The sequence below is a fragment of the Amborella trichopoda genome, chromosome 13 (genome assembly GCF_054954075.1).
Source record: "Amborella trichopoda isolate Santa Cruz 75 chromosome 13, AtrichopodaSantaCruz75HAP2 v2.0, whole genome shotgun sequence".
NCBI lineage: Eukaryota > Viridiplantae > Streptophyta > Magnoliopsida > Amborellales > Amborellaceae > Amborella > Amborella trichopoda.
In genome coordinates this window covers 21,805,583-21,823,043 of record NC_142348.1, presented here as the reverse complement: position 1 = coordinate 21,823,043, position 17,461 = coordinate 21,805,583, and the positions used below count along the sequence as shown (strand labels likewise).

General features: G+C 38.3%; 1 protein-coding gene across 6 annotated transcripts in view; it reads right to left on the bottom strand.

Annotated features, from left to right (window-relative positions):
* Nucleotides 1-16,600, bottom strand: part of LOC18433791 (Mitochondrial import inner membrane translocase subunit Tim17/Tim22/Tim23 family protein) — a 42,318-nt gene extending 25,718 nt beyond the window's left edge. For 2 of the 6 annotated variants that reach the window (XM_020666964.2, XM_011624887.3), the window contains exons 1-3: nt 16,128-16,419; nt 15,538-15,728; nt 15,276-15,348 (exon numbers count right to left, since the gene is read on the bottom strand). In XM_020666964.2, the coding sequence (XP_020522623.1) occupies nt 15,276-15,348; nt 15,538-15,728; nt 16,128-16,281 (418 nt within the window). In that variant the 5' untranslated portion in view covers nt 16,282-16,419. Of the gene's footprint in view, nt 1-15,275; nt 15,403-15,537; nt 15,729-16,127 lie in introns of all 6 variants that reach the window. The other 4 variants (XR_016047307.1, XM_011624888.3, XM_088855469.1 and 1 more) reach the window with 4 other exon arrangements.
* Nucleotides 16,601-17,461: the final 861 nt, after the last annotated feature.

Here is a 17,461-nt window from a genome sequence, read left to right as displayed (position 1 = left end):
CTTGGGATAAGATCAGTTGTCCTAAAAAATTTGGTGGCCTGGGATTCAAAAAACTCAAACTGATGAATCTTGTTCTTCTTGGTAAATTGTGGTGGCGATTAACTTCCCCCCACTCTTTCCTTTGGACATCCATTTTCTAGGCTAACTATGGACTTCCTTTGGACCCTTTGTCAAGGAAAGATCCTTACTTTGGACCAACTCCAAAAGAGGGGCCTCTCCCTTCCTAAGTTAGGTTAGGATGAGAAGAATTAGCATGAGGAAGGGTGGTGTATCCACGTGTCCATCACTCATTACCCTAGGTCAGTTCATTATTGCATATAAATGGAAATAATGCTAACAAAATAACATAGAAGTTGATCTTATGTGCCCAAGGGTAGATCCCCATATTTAGCATACATAAAATATTATTAATAAATATTTTTCTTGATGGATCAAGCATACAATGTGTCCTTATGGGTGCACTCACTTTACAAACTATACTTTTATATCTTCCATCTTTGATTTAAAATAAATTATGTACTCATGTTATAAATTTTACATTCATATTTCCCACTATTTAATTCCAATCAATTAAAATCGTGAATATAACATGCAATTTCAAATTTTATGCAATAAAATTCAGACACATCGTTATAGCTATTATTCTTCTAAAATTCAAAAGTTTACTTAAGAGCCAAAATAAATTGGAATTTATAATCTTGGTATTAAAAACTATACACTCACTTTGAAAAAATATTCCAAAATTTTAAGATAAACCAAAAATTTCAAGATAAAACAATATATTTTGATGGACCACCTATTTGCATCCATCTTTAAGATGGATGCTTTATACCTCTGGACTGCATACTGTAGAAATGCGGTCCAGCCCTCATGAAAGAGTCTCCTTAGTGAAATTGGAAAAGAAGGGTATAATAGAAATTTATGGAACCAAGTGGCCCACATTGCAAGTCTCATGAGATGTGAATCTACAAATAGCCCACAAATCCTACTCATCATTAAATAACGTCGTCTACTCTAAATCTCTCTGACCCCTTATTAAATACCGTTCTCTCTCTCTCTCTCTCTCTCTCTCTCTCTCTCTCTCTCTCTCTATAGTCACACTAAAGCCCATACCCCCCCCCCCCCCCCCCCACCCCACCCTCTCTATATCTCTCATAGAAGTCAACAGTCAGCAATCAGCGGTTGCACGCTTCCTTTCAATCACCCTCTCGATTGTCTCACCCGCCGACGTCTAGTACTTGCTAAAGCCATTGATGTCCCTTCATTTCCCCCTGCCATTATAGGAGTTTAAGATTTTCCTTCATTCTCCCCCTGCCGTTGCAGGTCTTCAAGTCTTTCCCTTCATTCTCCCCCTGTTATAGGAAAGTCTCTCACACCTGAAAGCCGAAACCTCTCGCCTTCCCAAGTTCTCCTACAATATCCCTCTCTCCCTCTCTCTATCTCTCTGCAATCTCCTGTTACCCAAAGTCCTAAAACCTCTCGCCTTTTCTTCCAATATCTCTCTCTCTCTCGAATCTCCTGTTCCGCAATATCAGGAGCCCCCTCACTGCAGCCGCAACCTTCGTACGAGCTTCACTGCCCCTTCACTCCCGCACTCAGCAAACAGGTATGATTCTTGCTATTCTTGGTATATTTTCTGATGATTTTAAGTTGTATATTGGTGATCTATCTCAAGGTCGATCGCTCTGACTTATTTGTAAACCAGTCATAGAAAGAATCATTCTACTATTTTTTACATACAAATTTGTATTCCTAAAAGTGCAAGCAAAGCATATCAGCATTTCCTAATGAGTATTTTCATATTTCGATTGTTCAGCATAACAGCATTTCCCAATGAGTATTTTCATATTTCAATTGATCTTTCTATAGTTTGAGTATTAACCCAGTGAGTTATGAAGAGTGGTTTTTAGGGTGGGGACCTGCTCAAACCCCTCACGAGTTCGTATACCACACACATGCATACCCTTTTCTCTATCCAGAGTGCATACATAGAACACACCTTTTCTTCATTAACATGCAAAGGCAAAGCTGTCACTACAACACTCCTAGTGAAGTTGTTGGTAAAAGGCTCTGATGAATATAGTGAATTTCATAAAAAGGGTCATACCCTCTGTGGACCACGAGTGCGGATTCCTTTGGGGTTTATTTTACAATGTACATAGGTTTAAGTTTTTATGTTTCATTGTTGATTGCATGACCAGGTGCCTTAGTGTTTCCGTAGACCATGGATAACACCCCAAAAGGAGATAATCCCTCCTGGGTCAGGAAGGCTGAGGACCTCATTAAGAAGACCAATCTTTTCTTGATGAAGTTTGATCAATATATGAGTGATTTCTTGCGCGTATGGGAAGAGTATGAACACATGAAGCGAGGCCTTGATGTTGTTTCCCTGAGTGTTGGGAAGCATAAGTTGGGCGTTCAGGCTCTAAACCGTGAGGTCGAGGTCTTTGAGGATGCTCTCGAAGAGCTCCGTGGCTCGGTTTACGATTGGTGTGTGTGGACAAAGCTTAAGAACACATGGACACTATGTTGCGTGAAATAATAGTGGTCCTACATGATGACCCTCTGTTGTTCCAGCGAGTTAGAGACTTGGTAATTAATCGTTAGGACCGCTCCAATCTTCCCTTGCATTGCCTTGCATTTCTTCTTTCTCCCAAGTACTACTCTCGAGACTGGTTATCTTCCCCTACCCCTGGGGGCGAGAAAAGGGTGAAACCCCACCACGATAAAGACGTCTCGTCTTGTTACCATGCTGCCCTTGACATGTTGGTCCCTGACCATGGAGACAGGGGAAGAGTATGACAACAAATAAGTAATTTTGCGGGCAATAGAGGCGTTTTTTTCTTTGCCAGCCTCCATAACTGATAGAGGTACTATGACAGCTATTTCACGTTGGGACTTGTATGGAGGTGGCTCCTGAGCTATATTCACTTGCGGTAAAGGTTTTGTCCCAAAGTATCAATTCCTCATGCACGGAGAGATGTTGGAGTACCTATAGCTACATTCATAGTGTAAAACGCAACCGCCTCAATGCCGATCGATTAGCGTCATTAGTGTATGTCCATTACAATGATAGGTTGTTGAGTAGATTACAGTTGGATTATGAGATGAAGTATAAGAATTGGGATGCTCATCCTGAAAATGACCATCTAGAGGATGATATTTGATGCTTTATAAGAAGAGGACTCATGTTTTGATGTAGAACTAACAATGTCCCTGTTATTCTACTGCCATCTTGTCCTATGCCTCCCCCAACTGCTCTTCATGAGCCTGAAGATTTGGCAACTGACACACCCCCAACGAGCCATCAACCCCGAGAAGTACGTCCACCCAATCAAGGCACGTCTACAATGTCAACGATGAAGCAAAGGCTTCAAGCCGTTTGAAGGGCCACCAAACGGATCAGATAACCTCCCATCATTCAATCTCTCTCTCTCTCTCACTCTCTCTCTCTCTCTCTCTCTCTCTCTCTCTCTCATAGCCATGGCTCATGGAACAATGTGTGGAAGGGCTTATGGGTAGTGTAGTTAAAAGGATGTGTATTACAATATTATCATATATGAATTTTTTTTTTTGTTTTTATAATGTTCCATAATTTATGTGTAATAATCTCAACCACATCTCCTTCCAACCAAACCAGATCAAGAGATTCAAGACAAAAAGGTTTAGGTCCATTATGACACTTGACACTTATCCGCATGTAAGCACAAGGGGATATGAATGGGCATAACTTTGTAAGGGCTACCACACGCACTAATGGAAATTTCTGCTCCCACTCATTAGAAACCAAAAACCAAACAATCTTTCTTTGGATAAGATTATCACTGCCATTATTGGACCATATAGAATGTACTCCAATGATAGGTAGATCGATAATTTGATGTCATCAAATAAAACTGTTAAAAATCCCCAATGACTGATTAAGCCTCTACACCGTTCGATTTGAGTAGGCACAATATTATGACTAAAGTCAACAAGGGCAACCGGGCACCTAAAGCCCCAATTATTTTTACTTTTTAAATACTATTTTTCTTTTTTAAGTTGGTACTCCTTTTGTTCTTCTTTCATTCTCTCTGTCGGAGCCTCCGACTCTATCTCTCTTTTTCTCTCCTAATTTCACCCATTACCTCTCACCTGCCGCACAGGTCTTTGCATTGCCTTCCTCACATCATCAAGCGAAGGCACAATAAAAAAACACAACGACCTTCCTCCACCTTGCAAACCTTTGGTTAATAGGAAAGACTCCATGCCCTTTTTCCCGAGTTCCCAAGCCCAACCACTATTACCAAAGATCTCTCAAGGGTCTCTTGAAAATCATCCGATTCCAGGACCAAATGTGGGTGTTGAGTCTATTGACCGTTATTTACCAATTTAATCTAAAACTCCAAATGATAGCGATGCAAATTGTGAAGTGTGAAGTGTGAACTGTGTGCCAGCGCAATAAAAAAGGGAAAAAAAAAAGGGCTACAACAGCAGCAACCTTTGCACATCGTGGTCAAAAAAGAAAAGAATCCAACAAGTCATAGCCACAGTTGCGGGGATCTTGGTGAAGGGGTGGTGTTCCCCTCTTGGAATCTCAATCCGGCAATCCAGGAGATAGAGCCTGAGCAGTACTCACTTCCTCGCATAAGGGGATCTCAATCCCTACCTATTGGGATCTCGGTTCCGAATCTAAAGGGATCTCGGTCCTTGACTTCAAAGGACCTTGATCCCTATCGATGGGGGATCACGACTCCTCAAAAGATGGGTCGCGTTCCGAATACGATGGGTCAAATTTAAGGGCTTGTATGCATGTGCTTGTTACCCCTAATGGTAACGAGTTCATAGTCCATGAGAAATCTTTTAGTGATACTGATGTTGATGAGTTTATAGTCCATGTACCCATTTCAATTATGTAGCATTGCCCAAGAAAAATCTTCTAATAATACTAACTATCAACATTAATTTAAATCAACTATATCAATGTACTTTATTACATCAAATACTAAGTATATGCTAATGAGTAGACAGTTCAAGAACTCATTTCAAATATGTAGCATAGTCTATGAGAAATCTTATAGTAATAACATCAACATTAATTTAATTCCACTAAACCAATGTACCTTAATATAAAGAATACCAAGCATATGGCATTTTAATTATTAAGGTTTCATGAACTACTTTTTTTAAACAAAATGTCGTATATATCTTTTTATGGTTCCTACACAATTGCGGTTTCTTTTATTTTATATTATTTAAAAGTGTTTCAAAGGAACGACATTTTTCATTTATTTATATATTCTCGTAATTATTATAATTAAAATTTGGTTTATAGCAAACTTTTTTTATGAATTTCATAATTACATTTATGCCTTTCATCTCTAAAAAATTAATTTAATATCATTTCAAACATTTAATGCATCTCACTTCAAAGCTTTCTTAAATCTATTGCTTGATTTTTTTTAATTATTAGGATTTCATAGAAATATTTTTTAAAACAAAATGTATATTTTCTACAATTGACAATTTTTTTATATTATTCAATATTTTAAAAAAGTGATATTTTTCATTTAATTTTTTATTCTTGGATTAAGTTCAAAATCTTTTATTGGATTTCGTGCTTCACAATGTCTTTCATTTCCTCAAAAGTTAATTAAATATCATGTCAAGCATTTAATGCATCTCACTTCAATTCTTCCTTAAATCAATTTCTTGGTATTTAAGATAGTACAAAGTCTTTTATTGGATTTCGTGCTTACCTTTATGTCTTTCATTTCTAAAATAATTAATTAAATATCATGTCAAGCATTTAATGCATCTCACTTCAATTCTTCCTTAAATCAATTTCTTGACATTTAAATTATTAAGATTTCATAGATTCTATTTTTTTAAACAAGATGTCTTATCTATCAATTCATATTTTTTACAATTGACGAATTTTTTATATTATTTAAATGTGTTTGAAAGTAATGTTTTTTTCATTTAATTTATTTTATTCTCTTAATTTTCATGTCAAAATTTTGGGTGACAGTACAAAATCTTTTATTGGATTTCGTACTTAGCTTTAAGTCTTTCAATTCCAAAAAAAAATTATTTTGTATCATTTTTGGCATTTATAACTAAACAAGATGTCTTATCTATCTATTAATATTTTCTTTAATTGAAGAATTTTTTATAGTATTTAAATGTGTTTGAAAGTATTACTTTTTTCATTTAATTTATGTTATTCTCTTAATTTTCATGTCAAAATTTTGGATGATAATACAAAATCTTTTATTGGATTTTGTACTTGGCTTTATGTATTTCAATTCTTTAAAAATTTATTTTGTATCATTTCTAGCGTTTAATACATCTCACTTCAAATATTTCTTGAATATATTCCTTTATTTTTTTTTAATTGTTAACTTTTTACTGTAATATATATTTTAACACAAATCACTCTCTAATTTCGTCATGTTATTAGTAATAGAAAATGTACTCTTTAGACTTCGTGCCTCACTTATGCCTATCTTGTGTTCATACTTTTATTTTTAAAGGGTGTGGTTTCTATAAGGTTGAGGCTCTAAACAATCAAAGTTGTGTGTGTATATAGACACACACACACATTTGGGGTGCTTCCCCTGCGCTCCCATATACATATTGTTCATATATACGAGATTGCTCCAAGGTCGCTCCCTGAGTAACGCTCCCAAACGCTCCAAAGGTAGGGAGCTTTAGCCAAGTGTCAATCTCGTGCTCCCGCACCCGCTCCCGCTCCCGCTCCCGCTCCCAACAACTGTAGTCATAGCTACCACCGAACATATTTAAGGCAACCTATGAATAGAGAAGTGAGAATTGAGAAGATAAAATGCAACCCAATATTGTTGTTCTTGATTTCTGTAAGAAATCATTCACCAATTATAAAAATAAAAAATCATTCAAAGGCAATCTCAGGTTCTCAATGCCATGAATTTACAATACATTGATACCTTGGAACCTATGGATTTACAAAAAGGTTCAATTAAAGATGATATCTAAAGGAACACGCTCCCAGCTTACAATATACATAAATAGTGGACCCCGGGAACCGCGAACCTAAGATAGGGATAACGCAATCCCTTTTAATAGGGAGCCCGTTCCCTTAAAGATAACTACACGCTCCGCATATGTCATGGAACTCGCACCTCTCCTCACACCATATGGGGAGCTCGCTTTGCATATAAGGGAACTTCAACAAATACTCACTCCACACTCCTGTTTCGGGATCTTAGCACGTTTCCGTTCCCGGTACCTATGATCTTGTATCATCAAAACGAGAAATATATACCTCATCTTTTCATCCATTGCCCCTTTTTTGTTGCCCTTTGGCCCAATATTCTTCAACGCTTTGATCTAATTTGGGCTACTCCTCAAAACATCCCTAACCTCTGGGTTTTCTTTTCGCCACCCTTTCCCCCCAACACCATTAAACTTTGGCGTATCGCTTTTTCTGCTCTACTCTGGACGGTCTAGTTGGAGAGACGCAAGAACTTTTGGATGTGTTGCTAAATCCTCTCCCTTCTAGCTCAAAATCTTTAACCTCTCTAATCTCACTGTGGGTCTCTATTACCCCTCTCTGCTCCTGCATTCTAGTTTCATTTCTTTGTAGAAGTTGGTAGAGTTACTTCAATTTGCAAATTTGTGATCCTAGTATTAGAGTCACTTGGAGTAAGCCTCCACAAGGTACCCGTATCATAAGAACTGCAAACTCAGTCGCAAATAGCCTTGCTAAGGAAGGAGCTCATAATTCCTCTCTTGCCATCCATTTCTTAAAATAGGTACACTAATTTCTTCTCTCTCCCCTTCCTCTCTCTTTTAACCCTTTTTCGTCTATCCTCTCTCTCCTCCCTCTTTCTCGCCTTTGTAGGGGAAAAAAAAAAAGAGCAAAAAAAAGGGGAAAAGAAAAAAAAAAGAAGAAAAAATAAAAGGGACATAGAAGTTTGCTTCTGCTTTTACTCCTGATGACAACAATTTTTCTCTCTACCCCCATCATCTCCCTCCTTTGATTTCTCATCTCTCCCTCCACACTTTCTCCTTTTTTTGTCAATCCCCTGCTCTTTAACCTCTCTTTCTCTCTCTATCTACACTACTTGCTCTTTTAACCTCACTCTCTCTCTTACTTTCTATTCTCGCCCTTGATACCTGCTTTCTCTCTCTCTCTTGAATCCTCTATTCCTATATTTCTTCTTAACTATCTTTCTCCCCCAACTACCCTCTACCCTATATTCTTGAAGTCCGTCCACTCTTCTCTTCTCAATCTCTTTTTATCTCTCCATCTCGGTTCTCCCCTCTATCTCCCACTAACTGTCTTGGTATCATGGGTTTCCTCCTAGCCTCTCTCACAGTTACTTTGCAGAGGCCATTGGGACAGTCCCTAGTCTCGGTAGCAGGGGTGTTCCTACTATCCCTTGGCAGATGGGGCGAAGGGGCAGTTTGCACTCACAGAATAACACTTTTCCTTTTGGCCCCTGGCAGTTTGGTTTGTAGGTTCAAGTCACGTACAATTTTTTGGTGACAGAATCCATCTTCGTCACGTCCAGACTTGGTAGCAAGGTTCTCCTACTGGTCTCTCACAACTTGGGTCCAAGGAGCAGCCAACACTCATTTTTTGGCGACTGTATACTATCCAACTAAGTGGACATCCATTGCGGACTTTCAAAATCGATGATGCTCCAATTTTTTGAAGATATTTTTCATTACTCATATGTTCGAGATTTGGTCTTTTATTTCTTTCTATTTTAGTTTTGCTTCTTCCCTACCCACTTTCTTGTAATTTGAGCATCCATTTTGTGGGCTGCAAATTTTTACCACTTCAGTGGCTATGTAACTACCTTTATTTATGCATGTCAAACAGTTTCAAAAAAAAAAATCTTTCTCAAAAGATTTTCTCAAGATTTTTTCTAACAAAATCCTTTTTAAAATATCATCATAACTTCATCTTTAACAATTAAAGAAAAGACATAGGAATCCTCACTAGGCTAAGATGTGTCGGCCATATAGACCCCACGTCCCACACCCATGTGGGGCCCCCAACTAGAGGATTACCCCTCGCTCTCACAAGCCTCCAACCACATACAGAAGACCACAAAGCTCTCCTGGACTATAAAGTATCCCTGGGCATCTCTTCGACTTGAACAAGGGATGACCCTTTAAAAACACTTAACAGCAGTGCCATATGCCTAGGGGTAAGGGTGTTGGACATAACCAAGCCATATATTGCCTAACCCTAGGTTAGTCAACCAACATACACACTCCCACTAAAATGTGAAATCCATTATAATTTTTATTTACATGCTCTTACAGGATTTAAAGACCAAAAACCCCAAAGTTCCATGGATGGAGAGGAGCGTCGAGGGTGCAAAGGGGGTTGGATATATTGTAGATGCCAATACTTCCTCCTTTCACGCATTTTTTGGTGATTTTACTTTTTATGATCATGGATCTAAAACTTTAGAGAAAGGATTTTTAGGGAAAAAACCGTTTATTTTCAACAAATATTTTGATGAGTACTCTATGAATACTTGAATGGTTCCTAGGGAGCATGGGGAGTGAGCATGATTGACAAGGAAAATGGGGAGTAAGTGAGAGTGAGAAGAGAGCAAGAAAAAGAAAATGGAGAGGGAGAGAGAAGAGAGACCTCAAAGGGGGCGAGAGAAGGCAAAGATAGGAAAGACAGAGAATATTTGAGACAGGGTTATCGAGCATGTAAAAGGGGAGGAGAGATGATAGGAAAGAAGTTTTTGTGTCTGTTAGGGGCACATATTGAGGCAAAGAATGGAAGGAGAGGAAGGACGTGAAGATGGGGTGGGATAAAACACTTTTTAATCTTTTAATACCACTCAAGAAGGAAAACAATTCAAGTTAACCTTCTCTCAAAAAAAAAAGAAGGAAAACAAAAAAGAGAAAAAAGTGGGAGGGGGGTTATTAATATGAAATTAATAGAATTTTAGGGGGTCTGTATGATTTTTCCCTTTAATTTTTATATTGAACAATTTAGTCCAAAAAAAAACAAATTGTTCACAGGGCCCGGGTCCCCCAAGACCGACCTAAATTAAGTAGCTAGTCTACCACATGAGCCATAAAACTTATTTATAATAAGATTACACAAGACACTTCTTATACAAGTGTGAACACATACTAATAAACCACAAAATCACCTATCACATAATGGTTAAGGTGTTAAGGCCATGTCGACAAGGCTTGATACGTGTCGACATGCAACACCAAAAGAAAACAGAAGTATCGAGGTAACGCTGCTCACAACATTGATATGCCGCTATAGCCTCACAAATGTCAAAATTAATAAAAAATTATCTTTGCCTTCCAAGGTGAAACAATCTCCTACTTTCCCAACTTAATATCATTAGATAATCACCCCATAATAGAGTTACCACATTGAAAGAGAAAAGGCATAAACCATAAGCAACACTTTCACTTCTACAACCATATAAAAGGTAAATAATTGCTAATGAGATAGGGATCCGATGAGAAAATGATAACCAAGATTCTTAGGAGCTGCAGTACGCCAAAAACAATGGGCCAGAAACCAAAGGTCGATCCCATATGAACCCTAGGATATCAAGGTTGAGTATAAATGTTATGCAGAATTCTAATAAGTTGAACCAGACATGGTCTCATTAAAAATAGTCTCATTAAAAATAGGAAAGTTGAATTTTATGCTATTTTCCAATGTTCGAAAATTCGACCGCCCAGGCAACTGGAGGCCTCACAGCACTGCACTAGGTCGGGCAATGACCTGAGCGGCTGATTAGTCGCCCAGGGCCCTTTTGGCTCGCAAAAAGTGCCAAGAATATCATTTTCCCCCTTGAAAAGTGGGGAATTAGTATTTGGGGGGTCATTTTTGCCCCCAAAACCCTAGACAACTCCCTTGCCTCAAAAAAAAAAAGGCTCAAAATCAAATGTTTTTTTAAAAGATCATTCCAATTCAAATTTTTCGATTTCGCAAGCAAAATCAAAAGGCATTCAACTCGAAACTTTTTGGGATTAAGGAGGTTGCAAAAGAGAGTTTTAGCAATCAAAAGTGACCAATTCAAGCCTACTTTGTGACTGATGATGATAAAATAGTACATGCTGGGCAGGACTTGACATGAAGTCAAGTGAGGCAGGCTAAGGAAACCCAACTGGAACCCGTGAGGACCACACATTCTCAATCTGAAAGGAAGGGGTCTCAAATCTCAAAGGAAGGTGTCCAAGTTCAACGGGAACAAAAGACTAAAAAGAGTAAGGGAGGAGGAAGTCGGGGCAGAGCTAGAAGACTCAAAAGATACCGATAAAGAAGAACGATATGTATCAGAAAGAACTGATTCTGATGATGGTGGTAGAGCATCATCATCATCATCATCCAATATATTGTTGGTAGTAGACACAAAAGTTGACAATGTTGGACGTGATAAGGAAACCCAAATGGGCCCTCTTTGCATTAAATTTTAATGTTTTGAATGTCTGGAACTTTAGGTTTTGGAACTTTCGAATGTGTTAAACTTTAACTTTCGAACTTTATGTTATGTTATTTGAAATGCTAATGGATGTAACTTTATGTTATGTGAATTTTTATTTTGGCATACATGGCTAATGGACTAAAATTTTGGCACTTTCAATGTTTCATTTTTTAGACATGTAAATTTTAGTTAATAGGTAAATTGGTTTGAAATTTGGAAAAGCACAACCCCTACCCCTTCCCCAACCAAAAAAAAAAAAAGCAGTGGCCACCTAGGTCAGTGGATGGTTGTCCCTGTCTTCTTGAACATTGCTATTTAAGTAAGTTTCCTATTTCGTTATTAGATTAGAAGACAGTAGCTGGCATCTTCAAACACTATAAACATAACTAGTTCCTAAATTACAAATAAACCTTTTTCTATTGATCTAAACTACAAAAGAACCCCGTCTCCTAGTTTTAAATAGCTTGATTTTAGGAAGCATAGGGATTATTTGCTTCCAAGCAAACCAAGATTACAATGATTCTACAAAAATAGATGTAGAATGGCCTGGAAAGCTAAAATAGAGCAATAAAATTATATTATTCGCGTTGGTTTTGTCCCACCTTGAGTTGCGAATTTCTCACTAATCATGGTGTTGATTGGATAACCCTAGGTTGTTTGGTATTGAAGCCATCCAATAGTAGATTCTCCTATTTCTCCTAAGGTTCTGATTCCTTCAACAAGGTAGATCTCTTCTTCTCTCCCGTACTGGACACACTATCCCTTCTTTTCCTTCTCCCAACTTTCAAATTTCCTCATCCCTTCTTCACAGTCCTGGCACCCTAAATATCCTACCATGCCTCTCCAATCTTCTGGCCTCCAAACCTTAAACCTCACCCCCAATCTTCTAATCCATACCCCTACCCAACTAACTCTAGATTTTCCTTATCTCAACCTTAAAATCCATCTTTCCACCCTCATGTAATGCTGAAATGATAATTTCTAGCAAGGTTCATCACAATTAAAACTTTGTTTTTCACTATGGACCATCAAAATCCTGAGATTAACCCCTAAACATAGCAGGAACTATATAAAACCCACCCCTTAATAGGCCCTACTCCAAACTAGCAACTTTCTTCCTTCCTCTCAGGGCCCCAATCAACGCCTACAGTATGAACATACACTCGTTCCATCCAAACCTTCATTTGTGATCCCTCGTTAGTCTAACTCCAGCTAATTCTTAACTCCTATACCTTGCTGTCTTCAAGTTCAACATAATTCCATAAAATCCTAAACCCAAGATCTTGTCCTACATCAGAGTCCCTACTCATCCCAGATGGGGCACTTTGGCTTTTGGATGAAGAAGGCGAACCCAAATCTACTCCAACTTACCACCCCCAGAGAAAAGGGAAGCAACTGGAGGTATTAAAGTGGGGGGATTTGGTAGGCAACAGGTGGAATGGGAACCACCATTCCCACAATGTCAACACCAAGTGTCCAACCGATAATCTCAAATGTATTTTGATCAGGGATCAAGCTATAGAAAATGCACATATGTGCTTGGGCTGACAGTTGTCTGATACGTCCATACCATTTAATGCACTGAAATTTGTTCTACTTTCAGCCCATTTAGGATACCATCACATTTATTGACTAGGTTACAAAATTTCAAGTTTCCATGACACAAGGAGTTGGATGTTGAAGGGCGGCAGAAGAAGGGTATACTCAAAGGTGTCTACCTTGGACGCCAAGGCAGTAACTTGACGCAGCAAGCTGCCTTGACACTTCATCTAGGCCTAGGCAGGTGCCTACTGTGTGTGTGTGTGTGTGAGTGCATGCATGCATGTGCGTGTGTGTGTGAGAGAGAAAGAGAGTGAGGAGACAATCAATTGCTCACTGATGGCGTATGAGTGGTCAGATGGGCGAACCTCACCTTGATAGGTTTTTTGGTTTATTGTCATAGAGCAAGGATATTTCCAAAGATGAATGATGTCTCAGACATTGCAAGGCAACCAAAACATTATTTGGTTTGATAAAGGAAGTGGCGGATAAGATAGGGTCACAAAATGTGGCCCAATTCAATATAGATAACGCAACCAACTATATACCTGCTACACGGTCATTGAACACCACACATCCAAAGATTTTCTAGACTTCTTATGCAGCACACTATATCAATGAGACATTGTAAAGACCATCCACAGAGTTAAGAGGAACATGGCAGAGCATAAGAGGCTCAACATGGTGGTTTTACTTTGTACTTATAACTTGAGGCTAAGTGAAAGGCAAAAATTTGCAATTTGTGTAAACGGTTTGAATATTTAGTTAATTTAATGATAGTAAGCTTGTAATTTCAGATTAAAAATTCCAATCAGTGAAGCAGACAAAAACATACTCTAATCTATCAGTCCCTGATGACAGCCATGGAAAGTACTGAACTCGGGGCAAGCCAAGGCCCAAGTCAGAACCTCGTCCTGAATTACTGGTAAAGGATTTCTCCTTGGCTCTTCCCTCGTAAGATCCAAGCATTCCTCTCTCTTCAAAGCTCCCGCAATACACAGAGCATCCTCCAAAACCTATAACCCCTAGCTGGAAGCATAGGAGACATTCCATTCTTCTGTAGATGGGCCATTGCAAGACATCCATGCAAGCAAGCCAACAGAGTGTGGATCCACTTATTCAGTTCCCTCTGTGGAATATAAATGCTTGTCCCCCCCAACAAAGCTATAAGAACTATAAGCTCATCCAAAACTCGACAAAAATAAGATTCCTCCAAAAGTAAGGACACAAAATCACTGTATCCTTCCCTCTCATGGCAAACACCCAGGCACCTAAACCCAAGGTTCCACCACCACTGTAAATAGGGTTGGAAAGGCCCCATCAGACGGTCTGTCCCCACGCTTAATGCCAAAGGCTAATTTGGGCTCCATCTCCAACTTGGAAACAAAATACATTCTTGCAATTCCCCATACACCTTAGTTTTCTTTTGATGGTCCCCATACACCTTACTTATGTTCATTGTTGTGCCCACATTCTAAATTTGATTGTACAAGATAGAAGGGATACATGAGAAACAATTCAAAAGGTAAAAGAATGCATGAAAAAAGTATGTAAATAGATTGTTTATTTCTTTCTCCCAAATGACCAGAGAGACAAATTGCTTCTTGGCATGAGTGGGGACTGCAAGAGAGTCTCAACTCAATAGGGACTATTTTCTACTCTGTGAAACTGGTAACTGTATTGGTTCCCTTGGTAGCACCACTGATGCAACATGATTGATGCCAATCATACTTTCTTCCTGTTTCTAAATACTCCAAAGTGTATCGTAACATACATATTGATTTTGATACTTTTTTCTCAAACTGAGTTGAAATACAGTCGCTCCTTGGGCTCCGTAAAGTAATGGCCCCCACAGACAAGATCCTCCCATAACTTCTAGCAAGTAATGAAGAACTAATTTTAAAGAGACTAATGATAATAATTGTAACTCTCAAATCTGCCCCTTAGGCAATTTTCACAGGAGTACAGGAACAGTCACAGGTGTGTCCAGTTGACGCACCAAACCATGGCTTGTCACAGTCTGGGCAGGGATTGGCAGCATCTACAGATGCCACTCTTTAACATCTCTGTCATAAGGCCCTTCTCAAACTACGACACTGTGTGTGCAGAAAAAAAAGAAAATTACCTTTTTAGCCAAACCACAAAAGCGACACATATATGTAAACATCAAACCACATGATTTGCAGACCATGAGTGGGAACCAAACAAGCAGTAATCTAATGATAGATTCAATAAAACAGACATCAATAAACAACAGAACACCAGGTTCAAAGAATCTACCTTTTGCGGAAAGCGCTCCTCCTGTAACACAACCAGCAACAGCTGTATTTGTGGTGTCATGTTTCGCCCTTGCCTGAAAACGCATCACATAAACTCAACCTGGTTCTTCATCAAAGAAGTATTAATGCTGCAGTAAACAAAAATATTACAAGCCAACTAAGACTTTATAATCAAAAAGAGAAAAACTACAAACCAATCAAGAATGTATAATCCGATGGAGAAAATTAATAACAAACCAACCAAGAACTTGGCTTTACTTTACCTTCTCAATGACACACTCGGCAGCAGAGAATATCAAACCCATCACAGCAAAAGTCTTGGCTGAACTAAGACTCCTCCTACCCATCTGTTTCGTTGTGTAAACAAATTGTTGCCTTGCTGTCATTTCCTCTTGCTGTAGAGGATTGTCTAAAGCTCCAAGAAACAGACCCATAAACAGCCCAAGTCCACCTCCTGTTAGAGAAAATAAAGTACATTTTTATGAACCATAGAAGCCAAAAGGTGAAAACCCAGAAAAATCCCATTGCCCCAATAACAATAACAAAAAACCGAGAAAGAAAACTAAGAGAAGCCAGTCTGAGAAGTATAAAGTTAAGAGATATACAATAAAAGCCCAAAAATCATAGCAATAAGACGTAAAAGCCAAAAATCCTAAAAATTCAGGAAACCCATTGCCCCCCGTAAAAATCCAAGAGGGAAAAAACTCAAATGACATTCTCAGAGAGTAAGATTCAGGAACAAACCGGAGAAAAAAAAAAAGAAGGCAAAAAAACATTAAAACAAATCGAAATTTCGGAAGGAAAAAGTAGTAAAAAAACCAATAAAAAGAACACAAATTTACAGAGGAATTACCCATTACTCCACTGACTACACTTCGAACAGCGCAGTTGTTCCATATGTCTTGGCCTCTGATTTCTTCAACAGTGGGCAAACGCAACGGCTCTATAGGTTTCTCTGCTTCTTTGGGTCTTGGAGCGGCCCCCACTTCTGAATCGGAGGCCGCCATGAAAATTTCTCCCTAAAAGTACACAAAATTAGTGGCTCGTGAATGTCTAAAAGAAGGTATCCAAAAAAATAAAAAAACAGGAAAACCGCTAGGTTTAGGCAATGGTTAAACACCAATGCAACATGAAATGAAGCCAATTTGCTGACAGCAAGAACGTATCGAGAGAGAGAGCCAAGCGCGGCTGCTTCTCTCTTGGGGTTTGTGTTTTCAGGTCAGTAAATGGCGGTGGCCACGACGGTCAGGGCCCGAAGCCCGTTGAGCGCGAATAAAGCTGTCGCGAGCTCACACCGGTTCGCAGGGTCGAGGTAAAAAGCATGTTAGAGTTTTAAGGAAATTTGTGATAAGTGCTCTTTATTTATGCGGTATTAAAAAAAAATGAAAATTATCTAAAATATCTTTTTATTTAAAAAAAAAAAGGTTCTAATATACTTTTCTTTTTTTCAAATTTACTTATGCATCTATTTTCTACAATTAGTTCACACATTTGTCTCACGTAACGTGAAAAAATTCGTTCGTGTGGTTAGATGTGATAATATTTTAACATCAATTGATCCCAGTAAATATTTTCATACCAATTAACAGCTAACTTGTGTGAAAATATTCTCATACCTAATTATAAAAGAGAAATTTTCCACGTTAAAGGAGAAATATTTTCATGAGAACCAAACATGCCCTATGAAAACAATTTATATAAGGCTGCAACCTTATACTTTAGAAGTAAAGTGCACCTCAAAAATAAGTTCCAAAGTTGGAAAAGCTTCGAATTGATCATCTTGACTTCAAGATGTATGGATATAAAAAATAAAAAATTTAAGTTTTAAAATAGTGTATTTTAAAACAAGTTATTTAGACTATCTATTTTCAAGGTTTTCAATTGTTTACAAATCTGCTCAATCTGCTCCATTTTCGAATTTTAAATTTCATAATTAGAGTTGAACATAGATTTCAAGCTATTGTAAGGTTTCTAATACCAGAACTACATCTTCCAACAAATTTAGAGATGCACCTTATTTGTATAGTATCAGATGGGCACCTTATACAAACCTCGCCCTTCATTCAATGCCCTAAAATAGGTTTGTGATGCTTCCTAAGACCCACTTGTGTTTCAAGAAGCACCCAATGGGGTACTTGGGGTTTAGGTCCTTGGTGGTCTCAGCATGGAGCTTTACAGACTTTAATA